The sequence below is a fragment of the Orbicella franksi genome, chromosome 9, assembly GCF_964199315.1.
Source record: "Orbicella franksi chromosome 9, jaOrbFran1.1, whole genome shotgun sequence".
Lineage (NCBI taxonomy): Eukaryota > Metazoa > Cnidaria > Anthozoa > Scleractinia > Merulinidae > Orbicella > Orbicella franksi.
The window spans coordinates 3691218-3709800 of record NC_138153.1 but is presented as its reverse complement, the minus strand read 5'-3'; the positions used below and the strand labels follow the sequence as shown (position 1 = coordinate 3709800).

Below are 18583 nucleotides of genomic sequence, written 5' to 3'. Positions count from 1 at the left end.
TTGGAGACCATGACGAAGGATCTGGTGAACTAGCTAACATGTTTGCTGCCAAGTCAACACCTGAGGAGTGGCGAAAAGGAGGAATTCGCTTCTACAAGCACGGGTTGTGGGTGCCTGCGATACAGTGTTTCACTTTTGCCGGTGACCATTTAATGCTGCAGAAAAGCCAAGCACAGCAACAGGCTGCAGAGGCCACCAAGTTGCGTTCCACGAACCGTCAACAAATGCGAGATGAATTTCTGAGGGCCGCCGAGAGCTTCCTAAATTGTCACATGTATGATGAGGCTGAGATATGTCTGAACAACGCCAGAGAATGGGTTCTGTTGGCCAAACTTTACGAGAAGACAGGAAAGGTAAATATTATACTAAATATAATAATTTGAGTAATTTTCCCCAATTGTTTACTGGTGAGTTCTCACTGAATTCTTTTCTCCTTTTGAAATTTGAATTACATTTCATGTCAAGTCAGCTCTGGTATTTTTATTAATCTCTCTTTTTTTTTTCGTTAGTTTCAATATGCTGCTCGGCTCTTCAAGAGGAAAGGACTTTACAAAGAAGCAAGCAAATGCTACGAATCCCAGAACAACTATGCTGACGCAATCGAGACATTTTGTCAAGCAGGCCTCTATGACGATGCGCTCAATGCCCTTGAACGCTTCAAAATCCTTTCCAAAAGTGGCGAGGGAAGACAAGGAATTATTCCACCAAGGTCTACTCGCACTGTTGAGCGGCTTCGTCACCAACTGGCAGATCAGCATTTCAAGCGAGGGAAAACAAAAGAAATGGAAGAGGTCCTTCAACACCTCCCATCTACCACTGATCGCATTGCATTTTTAAAGAAACGGGGATGTCTAATTGAGGCCGCCAGAGCTTTGGAAGATGACGGAAGACGGGACGAAGCTGCTCGTCTTTTAAGAGACACAGGAAGATTCCAGGAAGCAGTTAAGTATTCTAACGATCCCAAGTTTGCCGCTGATTGTTTAATGGCACAAGTTCGTACAACCAAGGAAACTGAAGACACTCCTGAGATTCTTCAACGTGCCCTAGAGAAGTATCAGCATTGTAGCGACATAAATGGCCAAGCCGAAGCATCACTGATGCTAGGAAATCTATCCCGGGATATACGGAAGCTTCAGGAAGCCGGCAGATTGTTCAACAAGTGCAAAAATTGCAGCGGTGAATTGGAGAGTGTATCGCATTTGCTTCAGGCTACAAGTTGTGTTCCTCCACCTGACTATCAACAGTGGGTTATTGTTCGAGCCTTGGAGAGGGTACTTCGACTGGTAATTTATTTGTTCAAGCCTGCTGCTAAGCTGACAATGGCTGAGAGACAAGAAATAACAAGGTGTGAAGGGCACTTTGGACTTTTCAAAACCGACGATGCGCACAAGGCAAGGTTTTTCTGTAAGTCTGGAGGACGATTCGCCAAGACGGATCCCGAATTCGTCAAAAGCAATATTTCTAAAACTGAAGCGACTATTGACACTGTGAAAGTACATCACAAAATTGCACGATTTTTGATTACTTCTTCTGGTGCTCTCGTGGCAATGATTCGCAAGATGTTGGAAACGTCCCTTCTGAAGGGTTCGGTCTGCAGGGAAGTAACACAGGGAAGATTATGTGAAAATGAAGACTGTCCATACCAGCACAACGACACGCAAGAACTCTTTAATACTCGATTCACTGCTTTGTTCAATTTTATATTTTTGGAATCAGTTGTTGAAAGGTTCATATCGGACATTGCTGCTTTCCCAGATGGAATGGAAATCTCTGCAATATTGATGTTTGATGATTTCAAAGAGTTTAATGCTTGTCAACGTTTCTACAATTTTCTGTTTCCTGCCTCGGGATGCAGAAAATATCATCTTACTGGTTCGCAAGTTGATGACATAAGAATTACTCAATCAATAAAGCATCGGCTATCACAATTTGCCTACCACTCTTGGAAAAGCATGGCTGAGGACAAACGCAGATCAGACACGGATAACTTTCTTAAAGTGTCATCATGTCTTCAAATAATTGGTTCTTCTCCTTTTATGGTGAGGTGGATTTGTGAAGAGGAGAATGGGTTTCTGAGAAAGGCAAAACAACTGGGTTCCAGGCTAACAAATGAGCACCTCGTGAAGAATGGCATGATTAAAGACACAAACCAAAGTGGTCGACGCTACGAAAGCTATCTGCACTGGTGGGAATACGGAAAGAAACGCCTTCACGTACATGGTAATGTCAAAGATGCAGCCCACTTCATTATCCGACGTTTCCTCACGCTAACAGCAAAGCGAAGTGGTATGAGTTATCCATCAATTGCCAACACGGTCATGATCTTGGAGCACCAAATGACCGCTTGTCTTACATTGTACTCTCGCCTGTGTGTAGACCACCGATATCCGGTCTGTTTACCAGCAAGTTACCTTACTGTGGTCCGGTTCTGGGATACCTTCAGACCAGGAGCTGGGGAGAAAGGCATCTTTACCTTGTACGGGGCAGTTGATCACCAGGCTAATCATGAATCAGACAAACTGGGTCTGTTAAAAGCAGTCAATTCGATTCTGAACTACATGACAAGATTGACATGTGGTAAAGAAGCACCCTTGTTTGACGTGTTAGGAGACTCTATTGATTCAGAAGATTTTGGGGAAGCTGAGAGAGCCCTGGTGTTGGTCCTTACTATGCTCTGCAACTGTGGAAGAGGAATTTCAATTAACTTAGATAAAGTTTTACTGGAAAATATCCTTAAAATCAAGGCAAATCCCCGTTTACCTCACCACGTCAGCACAGCTCTAGAGGAAATTCAAGAAGCCAAAGGTTTCTCTGACGTCATAACAACCTTGAAGAAGCTGCTTGATAGCCGTGGCGAAGAATTGTACGATCTTCACTGGAACAAAGGCCAACTTTGGTCTGATGGGCCATCAAATCCAAGCCGTTACGCTCAAAGTTTTCGCACTGAGGTATGCAACTTGCGAGAAGAATTAACACGGGATCGACACCAAGTGGAAGCATCTGGTGTCAGACATGCTGTCCGTCCAGAGGGAGACAATTCAGAAGACACCGAAATTCTTGACGCTGCAGGAGAAGGTATGGAGGTAGAATACACAGAAGACGAGCTCAAAGAGAGAGAAAGCACTCGTCGCGAAGTGAACGTCAGTGTGATCCAAAAATGGTACAGAAGAAGGAAGTTGGCGGAGAAATTTAGTTTTCTCGCAAGAGTCTTGAAAGTTAGAAAACTTAGAAGGTTTGAGTCCATTGAAGACAAGACCAGGTCGTCATCGAACGCGTTAGAGGAACATTTTGCCCAGTTCAGAGTCGACTCATCTGCCTGTGGAATTTGTGGAACAAATTTTCAAGTGCAAAAGGATGAGAGCCTCCCCATGGGCAGTGGAGATAATGAAGGTGATCCTTTAAATACATTTGTTGTTTCTGTAGTCATAAAAAGAAAACTGCTTTTAAGTTGGCTTGTTGATGACTCTAGTTATAAAAGAGGGCGGGGCTCTAGAAGTGGACAATAGACATGTACCTCGTTATGAAGAACTGTTGAATCAGAGGGAAATGTGAAGAAATAAGGATCTTAAAGAAACTAAACTTATTGGAAATTCAATCCGCGATCTAGAATTCTGAGTTTTAAATTTCAAATTGTCTTCAAATTAATGGTAAATAGCCTAGTTAATTAATTACTTTGTTTCGTTGTCTGCTCTTTAGAAGACCGTCACGGGAGCAACCAAGAGACGGATAGGACATTACCAGACGAACATATGGAGACTGCAGAAGCCCACCGAAGTACTCATGCACATTTCCAAAAAGCCAAGGAATTCCACCACTATAAAGAACTCTATTTACACAAAGTTCACCCCTCTTTGGCGAAAGAAAACGAGCTGCGCAAAACGTTAGAAGATCCTTCTTTGGCTGGTGAAAAGAAACAAGTTGAACTAGATTTGGATCGTTTGGAGAGAATCCATTCTTCGATAAACAACGAGGTGCAGTCCGTAGAATCCTCTCTCAATTGGACCAACATCAGCTCGCTTATCAATGAGTTAAAATCATTCGAAGACGCACTTCAGAAGACTGAAAAAATTGTGGAACAAGGTAAATTTTTTGTCTTTGTATTTAGCGGATTTGATCATTTTCTTTACTGAATTCGCGCTTTATTAATAGATAGTTATGTTTGATCTCCTGCAATGAAGGGCCATCACATTTTGCCAAAATTAAAACTCATGGAGAAGAGATCAATGTCAAGGTTAATGAAAATACTTTTTTGTGATCTTTAGCAAAAGAAGACTCTCTTAAGGCTAAAATTGAAGAAATGGAATCAGAAAATGAAATATTCCGCGAAGACATCAAAGAAGACGGCGGGGAAGATGAAGAAAATGCGTCTTTTATAGAATTTACGAGTGGAAAGGAAAAGGTTGGAAAATCGAAGCGACGCAGTCGAAAGCGGAAAAGATAGACTTGCGAGTCCATGGTAATTAGTTTAAAATTGAAGATGAAAACAAGACAAACTATGCATACTGCACTAGTGTTCAGAATAGCCTGGTTGAGCAAAGGCGCTGTTACGCTGGGCAATTTTTCTTGGAATTTGTCTCAATGGTCTCAATTGCGTAGTGTAACATCCCTTGATATTGAGATGAACATGTACAAAATAGAATCAAGTTCTACTCTTCGCAACAATTACTGCACTGAAAATCTTGTGAGACAGGTTTATTCCAGGGCATGTTACACGCACTAAGTAACGTTTTGTGCAACTTATCTCAGTCGAAACGATGCAACAAAATTGCACGACAAGTTGCATAAAAATTACCAGCGTTTCAAAGCTTTCATCTCCTGTTGTACGTTCTGTGTTTGCATCATTGAGCCTAAAAGCCTTTTCAACAACATCAACTAACTGATTTGAAATTGTTCTCGAAATAACAGGTAACACTCGCGATAGTTAACAAAAGCAGTGTTCACTTGACCTTGAAAATGTGTTTTGGTTAGACTTCGTCTTCTATTTGGCAAAAGTCTAATGTGTGAGTTTGTTTTCTTCTTTGCCTTTCTTGATTTCTTTGCCCTTCTTAATTTTTAGGCCTTGTGTGTCTTGCGTGTTCGTCTCCAGTCCGCGTATTCGATCACTAGCCAATCAAAATCCGCGCACTAACGCTAAAAACGTTCGTTAGACCAACCAATGATCGCGAATCCACGGGCAACCAGCTTTGTACAAAATTCAGGAGAATTTCTACTCGACCAAACATTAAATGTCCGCTAATGATAGGATTGTAGCAGTCTGCTCGTAACTGGAAAACTAAGCTGTTGACAATACAACAACAAATGGCGTGAGGGAAATTTGCTATATCGACATTTCAGTTAAAGGGGAGCTTCCCCAGAGCTGTAGTATCACCTGGCCTGCATGGGGTTATCTGTTAGATGAGTACTGGTCAAAATTCACTGATAGCTGAGAGACGGGCTGAAATTCTAACTGATAGCTGATAAATGGCACAAACATAATAATTGACAGACAACTGAACATGATAATATTTGAAAGCTGTACCTTTTAAGGGTAAAAACGGTGGCTTGGTACTGCTTAGAGTATTAGGTCCTGTCCACACTACGCCGGAGAAATTTGGAGACGCAGCTTCATTTCTACGGTTAGGCCGACTGTCCACACTAATCCGACGCGAAAACGAAGCTTTTCGAAAACGCTTTTCAAAGCGGAGGAATTTGAAAACGCCGGCTTTGCGTTTTAATGTGGACGAGAAACATTATGAAAACAGAGCTCTTTGAAAACGATGGCATAACGACATTCATGTGATTTCCCTGTCAGAGTTTTCCTCAAGAACAACTCCGAAATGACTGGTGATTGTTTCGTTTTCAAATTTCTCCAACGAAGTGTGGACGGGGCCCTAAAAACTTTCTCGCGCTTAGGAATTTATAACTGTAGATATAGCTAGGAGATAATGAACTCGTTCCCATGTTCACTGATACAAAACCCGTGGGCTCTTGTTGTAAAGGAACTGCTTGAGCTATTCGACGGCCCGGGAGGGGGTGAGGGGTGGGGGGGGGGGTTTGAGGTTCTCGATCCTTGAATAGTGGTTAGTTTTGCCTGTGACGTAGTTGTATCACCGTGTTGAGCTAATTAAAAGCCGAGCTTACTTGCTTTCTTCTACTCGGTGTATTTTCTATAAGCGAACGCTTTGCACATCATCATCATCATCATCATCATCACCATCACCAACTGAATTATTCTTAAATTTCGCAAATTTAAGCCTCGATATTGTTATAAAATATATTCTTATAAAAAATAAAGAGTGTATCCAGACATTTTGGGGGATATTGAGCAGTTTCCGAGATATTTAGAATATTTAGGGGAATGTTTAGAAATATTCATAGCTTAATTTGGCTTCGCTCTGTGTTTTCCTCGCTATTTCTTGAAACAATTCTCGGTTCTATGGTACAAACAATCCAGTTCAGCGATTTCTCGCTCGAAAAATATATTCCATGTCCGCTAAAAACGCTAAAGCAGCAATTTTTTCAAATGGTGGATGCTGGTAACATGGAAGCGCCCGAAGCTTCTTCCTCAACGTTAACTCCTACTAATGCAAGAAAATTTTGAAACCTTTGGCCTGTGTGATTCAAAACCGTTGCATTTTTAGGACAAAACTAAAGGGATATTTAGAGGGCTTTTTTGAAAATATTTAGAAAATTTTATGCATGCAATATTTAGAACACATTTTGAGAAATTCCGGAATGGTATTTAGGGCGATTTTACGTGATATTTGTGGAATTAAAGGCCTAATCATCATCATCATCATCATCATCATCATCATTTCTTGACACCCTCGCGTCCACCAGTACCCTTAAACAAACACTGTTCTTTGCTAGTGCTTTAACTTGACCCCCACACAGGAACAGCCCACTTGTTCTAAATCCTGTAGCATAGAATGCTTCCAGTTGCTCCTTGGCCGTCTCCTCAGGTCGCTCGCCAGCTGACCGAGCTCGCTTGCCTGAAATTAATTCCTCACATTACCACAACCAATCCTTGTTTTGGATTTCACTGGAGCAAGTTGATCGGCGTTTGACGGCCCAGTTGGCCGGTGTGACCCAAAGGCTTCTTTCCTGTCTTTGATGGACTCCTTGTCCCACTCTGTTCCAAATCGATACTGTACTGATTTCGGTTACTGTCGCATCATGAATACTTTTTAAAGAGGATTTTATTTTAAAAAAAATAGGGACGAGGAAAGAGTGTGCCTGCAACCAGTTCGTTATTCTAGGAAATGCCTCCTCCACCCCCCTTTCCTAACTTCCTACCCAATTAACCGACTTTTACAGTGTAAATACCTTGGTAAACGGAGCACTAACCTTCGCACTGTTCAGGCTAAACGAAGGCTATACAGGTTAACCGAGGTGATATTTGAGCTACAGCCGAAATGTTATGTAAGAAAAAGAAAACGTGTTCCGTGTCTCTAACGAGCTATAGGAACACGAGTGGATTAGGAGAACAAGAAATTTGGGAACACTAGCCGACGGGCGAGTGTTGTCACAGCTTTTGCGAGTTCTCCCTAGCTACGTTGCGAGACACAGATTCCGTTTTCTTTCTGTTCGGTGAGAGAATGGCCCGATTTACGCTGGAGACGGATCATCCGTGTGGGACGAGCTTGGGCAAAGAACGGTAGGTCGTCTGATAATCCGTATGTGTATAAATACGGGCAAGCAGACGGATCATCCGTCTTGACTAGTTATTCACATTAAATGGTTCGTGTCACAAGACGGACTATCGCGATAGCTCGTGTGGATGGATGCTGCTTGCCCGTATTTATACACAGACGGATTATCAGACGACCTACCGTTCTTTGCCCAAGCTCGTCTCACACGGATGATCCGCCTCCCGTACTTCGGGCCAATCTCGATCTCCCTCGCAGGTTAAGTTCTCCCACGCGGAAATTTTATGATCCCCTCGAGCCGTCGAGAGCCTCCTACAGGTGGGAAAGAGGACTGGGCACATTGTAGAGACATTGTGTTGTGCTTTTCAGGGCAAGACACAATTTACTCTCTCAGTTTTATACTCAAGAACACTGCAGTACTACGTACAAATAATTATCAAAATTATAGGCTGAATCAACCAATATTTTTGCGTTTGAAGTATTTTTTTGGTGATTTTACCCAAGATCAACAAAAAAGAAATCACCTATAATTGTAATCTTCCGTGAATAAATTTGCACATTTGTTTTTCCTCTCACGTTTTGCGAATCGCGAAATAACTACTGAGTTCGCCGTACTGGCGGAAAAAATCCTCAATCTCAAAACTAACCGCCGTTTTTCTCTGTCGTTCCCGGATCCGGGGCTCATACTAGGAGGACAACTTCATCTGGATTGGATTCCGACTACGTGATAAAAATTTTTGTGTATTTTTTTTTTTCTTTTCGAAGAAAACGAAAGCGCACAAAGACCTACAAGTGACCCACAAGTACGCCGCGAAAACGCGGTTTGAATGTTGGTATCGCGCGGCCGGTCGGGCGTGATCACATGACGTACGTGACATGTTACATTACCTTCTCGCTCAAAGCTGCCATGTGCTTGAGGTCAAGAGGTTTTTTTCCTACTTTTTCAGTAAAAACGAAGCGTTTCTCGATAGATTTCGAACAGTGAACATCTTGGCAGTTTACAAAGGAAATAGTTAGCGTGATTTGCAGCTGTGCAGCGAAGCGGATATCTGGCTCATCTGGGCTTCAAGCGCTTGGACTTCGTATTGTGTTTGTCAGTGACAGCGATTCCATGAATTTTTGCTTCCTTCACAAGTCGTGGGTCTTGTGTTGTCGGAAGTAAAACGGCCTTGTTATTTCCCTGAAAGGTAAGGTTAACCGTAATGAGTTCTTTAACAGAACAGGTAGCCTCTGATACTGTGAGGGGGGAAAGCACAAATTGTAGTTTCCAGACAGCATGCCAGTACAGTGAGCTGATGTCGGGAGTGACGTCTTAAAATATTCATTTGACTACATTTTTCACCATTGCTTACTGGAGCTAATGACAATATTGACCGTCAACGTTTGAGAATTGCTTTCAATTGTAATAACACCGACATTGCGAGCTGCAGATTTGTAAACGGAAGCTTATTCTGTAACCCAGACTAAAATCCTTCCGTTGACAAAACTTTGAAGTGCGAAAAGCATTTGGCGTGTTGAAAGGAAAGTCAAAGGCAAGATTTCTTTTGTTTGAGAGAGTATTCCATCAATTATCTCGAGAACTATCTTATTCCTTAATCCCTCTGAATTACGTTTCCTTTTGTGCACAGAAATCGGTGAATGATTGTGTGTGGACAGCAAGCCGTCTGAAATATATCATGGACGCGACTTATGTGTTGATTGGGAATTAAGCCTTGATGTTACTCATGTAAGTGCTCTATAAAGCTTCATCGATGTAAGCTTAATTAGCTTAAATATTTTGTGTTTCCTCACTGTACGCTCAGTATATTATATAGTTTCACCTAGTATATAGTCGCTCCAACGTCGACCGTAGGCAAATGAATAAATTCTCTTTTTTGGCACTCCAACAAAGAAATCATTGATTGATTGATTGACATTCTTTGTTGACATACTTTTACATTTCAGGAGCCTTTGCAAGCGATAAGAAATCTGAGGATGGGGTTGGGAATATTATTTTGGTGGTTTAGTCTAGCAGATTTGACTTTTAAAAAGCCTTGAGCTCATGGATTTTCTTTGGAGAGTCTGATTAAACAAATCCAAGATAAGCATGAATTTTGACTTCAGTTGTTAGTTTTGAAAAATGTCCAACCAGCAAAGAAGATTTTCTCACAAATAACTAAAGAAATCCTGGGGGAAATTTTTGGTGGGGCTGTGTGGCCCAAACCTTGAAACCTGTACCAGTCCCTGTCTCAGGCCAAAATCTGTGATTTCCCATACCCTATTTTCAGGCATCAATACCCCATTTCAGACCTCAAATTAGTACACGGCTATGACATATGACCGCAACTAACCAGAAATGTCTACCATTTGGGTAAACATTTGAGATGGGTATAATGATAAGGCAGCCATTTTGAATTCCATTGTTTAAAATAGCTATTATTGGATGCTCAGGGGGTAAATTAGTATGTATTTGCCTCCTAAGCATAATTCCCATATATAATGGCTATTTGAAACAGTAGAATTCAAAATGGCTGCCATACTGCTGAAAAGGTCCATTTTGCCAATGCTGATGTAGAGAAAAAATAGTTTCTTGTAAACAAAATACCTAATGTCAAGCCAGAGTGAAAAACTTACCCTTTTTAGACCAAAATCACTCAAAAGCCATACCCTTCAGGGTTGCACACTCCTAGCCCATATAAGGGAGTACCCCCTCCCCCGATAGAAATCAGGACCCAGTTGTTCGAAAGTGGATTGATGCTAATCGAGGATTAAAAGTTAAACAAAGTTCTTATTTTTCTTGAATAAAAGTGTTTTCACTGTCCATGTTTCTTGGAGTTTGACATTGGTCAAAGCCAACATTGAAGGGCAAAAAGTTTAAACAGAAACCTTCACTGAAAAGTTACAAAATTGAAATAAATCCCCCAACCCAGAACTTTGATAAGTGATTTGATAATGATAGAATTGTCAGAGTTTGTCAAGTGGCCTTTGAACTGGTCCTAGAGCCTAGAATGAGTCTGGCTTCAATTATTTATGTGAGAAAAATTCTTGAAGAAACAAAAGCTTCTTGCCATTTGTGGTTGACTCATGTCCAAACAAACAACAATAATATGTCCTGGGCAAGAGGAGGAAGAAGTTATTAAAACAAAAGAAGAAAAGTGAAAATCTGTTTTGTCTCTGGATGTTATTATCAAAGTTTTGAGCTTTTTTTGTCTTTGCCAATAAAAAGAGTGTGACTCATGGATCCATGTGAGTGTGGCCATCAGGGAGACCTTGCTCGGTGCGCTGGAGAACTGGACCAAGCTGTTATCCTTTTCACTCATGGAATACAGCATACCCCTCCCAGCAGACCAAATCTTGCTGCTGAGTTGCTTAGAGACAGAGCAGACTGCTATTGGGACTTGCACCGTAAAGAGGAAGCATGCATGGACATGAAAAGAGCTCTAGAGTTGTTTCCAGGCGTCAAGGTAACTGGGCCAGTTGGAAATTGGTGTTTACCTATTTACCTACTTGTCGGCAGTGCTCATCTATTTTCTGTATAACCTTTTGTTATTGTATGTGCAGTAATAAGGGTGTTAAATCCTTTATCATGGCTAGCTTGGACATGGGAAAAGGTGAACCAAATCCTGTGCTTTGATTGGCTACCACTAACCAGTCCAATCATGCTAAAGCCAGGACCCGAGATACATACATGTACATTTACAGAAGCAAGGTGTCAGTAAGGAACTACAACAGGTCAACAGATACAAACAGCTCACCAAATCATCAGATCTTGTTTCTATTTATCATTTTCACAGGTCAAGGAGCATCTCGGTTTCTCGACCAGACACCTATCTCTTACTAGGGGTGGTGAATGGTCTTTCAAAAACCATGGGTCTCACAAAATTTTGGTCAAATTTCATGGGTCTCACACTGATAGTCTTATTGTGTAGGCAGTTATGTGCCTGGCAGTCTTGATTTTTGTGAAGGCTAAGAAAGTCTTGAACTATGGATTTCTATGTTTTTCAAGTCTGAATGTCTTAGAATCTGACCATCTTGAGGTAACATTTAAAATACTTTGGAGTCTTGGTCTCGCAGCTGAAAAAGTCAAAATGTTTCAGGCTTGCAAAGAAAAACACTAGTTTTGCCTTCTTGGAAAGTCTTGCGTGTACATGTGCCATTCACCACCCCTCGTACTGTACACAATCAGACTGCTGATGAGTCACTAATTATTATTTATGTATCCTTTACGTATCTATTATAATTATCATTTATGTATCTTTTATGCATGTATTATTTATGTACTGTATCGGTCAACTGAGCTTGATAGCTCAGTTGATAGAGCACTGCACTGCTATCGTAGAGGTCATGGGTTTGAATCCCGTTCAGGCCTGAATTTTTTCCAGGCTTTAATTTCACAACTGCTCAAGTTGTGTGTGTAACTGCATTGATCAATCATATCTTCATATCTTTCTCCCCAGTTCTAATGTATGGTCTTTCATATATTCACTTGTATTCTTCACCATCTACGGGTATCTTACAAACTTGCAATGTGACCAGCTCCCAGTTGGCTTGATAGCTCAGTTTATAGAGCACTGCACCGGTATCACCGAGGTCATGGGTTCGAATCCCGTTCAGGCCTGAATTTTTTCCAGCCTTTAATTTCACAACTGCTTAAGTTGTGTGTATAACTGCATTGATCAATCGTATCTTCTTAACATGTTATCTCTTTTATTCTAAACAGGATGAACCAGAAAAATGGTTGAGGAGAGGATATGAAGCCAAGGATGAAGAGAACTTTGCTGTAGCCACTCAGTGTCTGACTTATTCTCTGTTGTTCTGTCCTATGAAGAATACTACTCTGCTGTCCACCCTGTATGCTTTGAGGGCAGAGACAAACTACAGAATGACGAGAATTTTAGAGGCACGAAAAGACATTGCAAAATGTAGGAAGGTTGATCCAGCTTTTGTAAAGGTTTGTGTCAGTTCCCTGGACCCATCAAAATGTTGCAAAAATTTTATGAACCTTTGTTAATTTTATTGAGGCCTACATGAAGTTCATACAGGGAGTTTAGTAATACTGACTAATAACAAAAATATGTGTGACCTTTATTTGCTTGCCACATCTGTTATCCTGCCTTCTAATAGGCCATTGCGAAAACGTGAGAGGACTGGGAAAGAGTAGAGAGAATAGAATAAGAATAGAAGTATTTATACGAGGAAAATGGCGAAATGATAGCCCTTGAATTAACACCTAAAATAGAGAGTTTGTATGGATTGGGTAGACAGGTCACAAAATTGTAAGGGTTTGTATGGAATTTTGTCATTTTTGCAAGGCTCCCATTTGGACAATTTTCTGCTGAAAACTCTCAAACTTGACTGGGTAGCTTTTCATTCAGTAACATTTCAGTTGAAATGTTTAGATTTTCAATCTAATCAATATGAGAAACTTGTCCCAGTCTTCTCACGTTTTTGCAATGGGTTATACAAAACCTTTTTATTTGGTTGTTCATACTAATTTGTGCTCAGTATTTATAACAATAAATTTTAACAGAGTAAAACTAAGTGACTATCCAATGTTATTTACTGAGGTGCAAGTTAAATATCCTCTACCACTCACTAAGATTTCAATTACATGTATTAATAACACAGGGTTGCTGGTTGTCAAGAAATTGGGTAGGGGAAAAAATTATTGAGGATCGGGGAATTCTATCCCAAGACTGGTCAAAATTGATATTGTAAAGAGACAAGGGAACATTTCAACAGAACTGATTCATTTATTTCTCCTCAAGTATAAATGGGTGAAAAGGATAGCTGTTAAATATTATGGGTTGGGCTTCTGCTTTATCATGTGATTGAATCATAATGCATACATTCAATCATTTGGTCTGGAAAGATTACCAGAAAATGTCATGAAAACTTTAAAAAGTAACACAAAATCCCTTACTGGGTAGACTTTTATATACGTGTCAACATGGGTTTCCTGTGGAAATGCAAAGCCCTGTGAGCATCTCTGAACACATTACATTATTAAAAGTTTTAAACATGTTACATGTATATCAAAATGTGGTTGCTATGGAAATATTAATCCTACCTAAAGCTGTATGGGTACATGTTATAACATAACTAAAGCAAAGCGCACGCTCTGATTGGTTAATTTAGTGTCTACTGTTTGCCCATGGGTGTATGCTGCTGACGTGTGTGCTAATGTTTACAAAGCAAATCTTTTGACAGACATTGTTTCCAAAGTAATGGCCGACATCCTTCTGCCAGAAATGCGAAACTGTCTTCACAGTTGTCTGAAGATGAAACTTGATCAAGTTACTGGTGTGCAGTCGGTTGTCATGAATGAATTTTCGCGCGCTTGTTTTCTCTTGTCATGTAAGACTACCGAACATTTTTTTTGTGATGTAGCTCAATAAAAGGACTTCTGTTGTTCCAATGTCTCAATGTTATGTTATAAAACAAATGGTAAATGCCATAGCGTGGACTATTGAGTTATGGATGCACTTGGGAGGTTTGCTAAGCACTCAAGAAGCTAGAGTTGCACTCGGCTATCGCCTTGTGCAACTCTTACGCTTCCTTCATGCCTAGCAACCTCCCACGTGCATCCATAACTCAATAGTGCACGCTATGGCGTTTACCATTTATTAATTGGTTTTAAAGAAATATTTGGCACCCAAATAGTAGCTGATGAATTCCAGGAAAAGTCAGAAACGTTTGGTGAAATTTCTTGAATGTCTTGAATAGATAGAGTTGTATGCGTGTTATTGAAACTCCCTTCAGTGCTACTTTTTGTAAGAGACTATAAGACATAATTAGAATATTAACTTGTTTTCCTTTTATTTTACTTGCAGCAAGAAGGTCGACGCTGTAAGGAAAAGGGCATCCAGTTATACCAAATGCATAGTTACAATCAGGCCATCATGTCACTTGGACTTGCAAAAGAGTTTATACCACGGTCCATGGCTGAATCTCAGGGACAAGTCCAAAGCTATTTGGCATCATGTCATTTTAGCCTACAGCAATATCCTGAAGCTTTAGAAGCTGGGAAAGAGGCATACAAGATCAGGCCAGGAAGATCACTGGTTTGTATATGTGTATTTTGTATTTGATGGTATTCTTTTAATACCAGAGATTTGTATTGTGTTGCTGTCAAATGGTTGTCGCATGTGTTTACAAATTTAAAAAAAGACATTATGCGGAGCTGCAATAGCTTTACAAGTGAGGAACAGCTGGATAGGGGTGTAATGATTCACATATTGTACCTTTTGCTTCCATTATTACTTTTCAATTATGACCTTGCAAATACTAATTTTTTGATACCATCATGCAATTTTTTCTTGCTTCATACTACATTGAAGAAAGAACAAAAGTTAAGTGGAATTCAATAAGATCTGGAGGGTTCACAGGTGTTGGTTACTTATTATAAACTTTGACTTCAGTGACTGAGACATATGCTGAAATCAAGAACTTGATTCAATGAACATGTGCTTTGCCGTATTTGCGTGGATATCTCTAGGGAGAATAGTAAAGGGTAGTTAAACAACTTTCTACTCTTCAAAAAAACACAGTAAATTAATCTATCAATTGATTGCTGAAAGTTTGGGGACATTAAGCATCTTTTCTAACAATTTGAGAAAAATTTGTCTCAAGCAAAGGTATTTTTTGAATTGAACAAAAATCCAAATCTGATGTTAAATATTCTTGAATTGCTGGTTTGCACTGTCACACAATCAAAAATAAAAATTATATCCATTTAATAAATTAAGTCACGAATCTGGGATGTGATAGATGATTGATAAAAAAAAAAAAAAAAAAAACATCCTTGCCAAGATTTAGGTCTGTGCATTTTTTCATTTGTGTGTTATTCGGAAGAGTGTTTCACCCAAATCTGTAGAGCTTTGTATGGAGACACCATGTTGATGCCCTTCCAAGGGGCACCAACAAGGTGGCCGTCAAGTTACAGAAACATCTGTCATTTAGGTTTACCATTAAAATGAAAAATTATTCCCCTAGAGTTTTGGCACGTTGAAAGTAATAATTCTCCTAGTGCAGGAACTGTTCAGTTAACAAAAACTTGAGCGATAACTTCTCTTTTGACCTATGCGAAAGCCCTCTTGGGCCGCCATTTTAGTGTCATGCAACACAAAAACTTGGAAATTCAAATGTCCTCTGTAACAAAATAATAAACCTTGTTAAGGTTAAACGTTGTAAAACGTCAAGTTCTTGGAGGGTCTTCTATCTGATGAAACTAGAACTTCAGAAGGATTGTTTTTTTTTTTAATTTTGGAAAATGATGACATCGCATGAAAACCGGCAATTGATCGGAATGTTCGAAATCGTGAGTAACAAAAATTTTGATAAATCGCAACTGTCCTACACCTGGGAGGAGTAAAGACCCTAGTCACTATAATAATGTTATGTTCTGAAAATTCTCCCCGCAGATACATGTGCAAGGGCTTTGAGAGGCTCACAACTTGCGTGGGGGTTTGGGTACCATTAGGATTTGCCATTTTTTAATAGATCATTTCTGAGTTACCTTGTGCCTCTGTTTGAAAACAAGTCCTCAGGCAAAACCTTTCATGATTTTGATTTACAATGAACCTGTAGGGGAAAGGCATTTTCATATGAATGGTTTTGCACAAAGACTTGTTTTGATGCTGAGGCAAAAGGCAACTCGGAAATGACCTATTGTGTCTTACTCTTCATGCAGGGTGAGGCAAAGAGGTGGAAAGAGAGAGGTAAACAACTTTTCAAAGAAAACAGATTTGATCTTCTTGTCGACTGTTATTCTTTGGCCATCAACTATGCTCCCACCAGTGACCGAGAACTTCTGGCACAGCTGCTTTGTAATCGCTCACTGGTTCACATAAGGAATAAGACTTTTAAGGTGGCACTGCTAGATGCTGAACGATGTGTGAAGATAAGGCCAAGCTGGTCAAAGGTGAGATACTAACACTAACAGAATTTAAAATTTAATCAATACATGTAATTGTATGCATGTATGCACCTGCTGGCATCTGCAGCTCTGGCAAAAATTCTAGGAAAATTCAAGCCTGTGTTTTTATAGTAGTTTTCAGAAGACACAGAAGTGGAAGTTTCAGATGATTGCTGGAAATGCTGTGGTTAGTTTACTTGATGCCAGGTCAAGATGTCATTGCATTGTGTTTCTCGCAGTGTCTCTCCCTATCCAACAGTGTAATGGGGCACTGGCATAAAAGCTGGGGATAATTTGTACAGAATGGAGTAATTGTAAAGTGGGCCAAAATTTAAAAAAAAAAAGTTAAAATTGGTCTAGAGTACTCTGACCTACAATGATTTGTAACAAGCCAGGATTCTGCTTTTCAGCTCATCTGACAATGCATGTCTTGTCTTTTGAACTGTGTTGATTATGCACGTGCATTCACTTGAAAGGTGTGAACATTATTAATTTCCTTGTACCAGGCACACTACAGGCTGGGATCAAGCTTAGCTGCCATGAAGCGTTATGAAGATGCTATGGACTCTTTTACTGCAGCTCTTGAACTTGCTGAGACAGATGAGGAGAAGTATGACACACTGTCACAGATCATTACTATTGCCTCGGAGGTGGAGGGTACGTTGCATACCATGCTTAATATTTGTGAAGAAAAAATTTGTAGTGGTTTCATACACCACTGGTGGCCGTGTCAAGCGGACTGAGTGCTGCCACCTTTATTGCAAAATCAAAGCTAATACAAACCATTACGTTAAAGACAAAAAAACGAAAAAAAGTCCAAGGCTTGTATATTATAATGGCATTGTATAAAAATGTAATACCTTTAGGTGGATGGTAGGGACAGTCAGCAATGGTGGATGCAACAAAAACAACTGCCCACCCCATAGGTCACATGACCTATACCCAGGCCCCAGCAATGTGTGAGGGAAACATTTTTCACTTATTTAGTTTCAAAAGTAAAAAATTACTCTTTGACTACATGTCCTTACTCTGAAAAATAACATAAAACTCATTTAAGTGTATGTGTTTCATTTGCCTGGTTTAGTGAACCATCATGCTCCAAGAGACATACTGTAAGTCTTGTATTTCATCTTTAGCTAATATTTTTTCCATCTTTTTATGTTAGACGGCACGTCGAATATAGACGAAAGGCTGTGTTCACAAACCATTATCCAGAGAGCTGTGGATGATGCTATATCAAAGCAGAGTTGGGAGAGACTTCGTGTCTTGTTTCTTGGGGGTGGGGGCCCATTGCTGGCCTGTCCTGACGAAGGAGGGCTTGCTAGTGGCTGTGATGCCTCCCAAGTTCCACTAGATCTTCTGATACAATCTCAAGTGGCAGAGAAGTTGTGCCTTGTCTCCACCTTATTGGAGCTTGGGGCGCATGTGGATGGGCTGCCACTCTGTGAAAAGCCGCCTCTATTGGTTGCCTTGGAGACTGAGGAATTTGGAATAGCTAATGAGCTGATTGAAGTAGGCGCTGATGTGGCTTGTGCATTGAATCAACCTCACCTTCAAACAAAGGTTATGAAATTAAATTTTATATCTTGTTACTTTCTACTGGAGCATTATGTGTGGCTTCAGGAAATATTTCTTATTTTATACCCGCTCCGTGGAAAGGCACTGGAAATCCCAAGGGATGGGCTGAGTACAGAGAAAACCAATCATCAGCACTAGCCCAAGAAAGCATTCCCACTAGACCCCAAAAGTTTATTTCTTCCAGTACTTCTGTAATTTGAACTTCTACAAAAATTTTGCTTGAAACATCTCATGTGAGTGAAGGACAAACTCCACTAGCCTCACTGCAATTCCACTAGCCCTGGGCTATCAGATGCAGCTTTTTTGTATCCTGGTGGAAAGAAAAGTATGAAGGGGAGGTACAAAGGGGGTAGGGGAGAGGTTCAAACCAAAAAACCTAGGGAGGGTGGTGACATTTTCTACAACACAGTTTCTTGAATGTAAATCTGACGCCTCTCTAGTGTAGGACACTCTCTAGTGTTGGACACTGTTGTTTAAGTAA

The 18583-nt window shown here is 40.3% G+C and overlaps 2 protein-coding genes across 4 annotated transcripts in view; both read left to right on the top strand.

The window, feature by feature from the left end:
- Window positions 1–6021, top strand: part of LOC145496913 (uncharacterized) — a 41838-nt gene extending 35817 nt beyond the window's left edge. The window contains exons 17-20 of the mRNA XM_081476678.1: window positions 1–353; window positions 510–3390; window positions 3697–4080; window positions 4263–6021. The exon at window positions 1–353 is cut by the window's left edge and continues 292 nt beyond it. Coding sequence (XP_081332804.1) covers window positions 1–353; window positions 510–3390; window positions 3697–4080; window positions 4263–4441 — 3797 coding nt within the window. The 3' untranslated portion in view covers window positions 4442–6021. The remainder of the gene's footprint in view (window positions 354–509; window positions 3391–3696; window positions 4081–4262) is intronic.
- Window positions 6015–18583, top strand: part of LOC145496914 (TPR and ankyrin repeat-containing protein 1-like) — a 30938-nt gene continuing 18369 nt past the window's right edge. The window contains exons 1-8 of one of the 3 annotated variants that reach the window (XM_081476680.1): window positions 6015–8815; window positions 9257–9354; window positions 10834–11071; window positions 12328–12558; window positions 14441–14671; window positions 16300–16530; window positions 17031–17181; window positions 17690–18087. In XM_081476680.1, the coding sequence (XP_081332806.1) occupies window positions 10844–11071; window positions 12328–12558; window positions 14441–14671; window positions 16300–16530; window positions 17031–17181; window positions 17690–18087 (1470 nt within the window). In that variant the 5' untranslated portion in view covers window positions 6015–8815; window positions 9257–9354; window positions 10834–10843. Of the gene's footprint in view, window positions 11072–12327; window positions 12559–14440; window positions 14672–16299; window positions 16531–17030; window positions 17182–17689; window positions 18088–18583 lie in introns of all 3 variants that reach the window. The other 2 variants (XM_081476679.1, XM_081476681.1) reach the window with 2 other exon arrangements.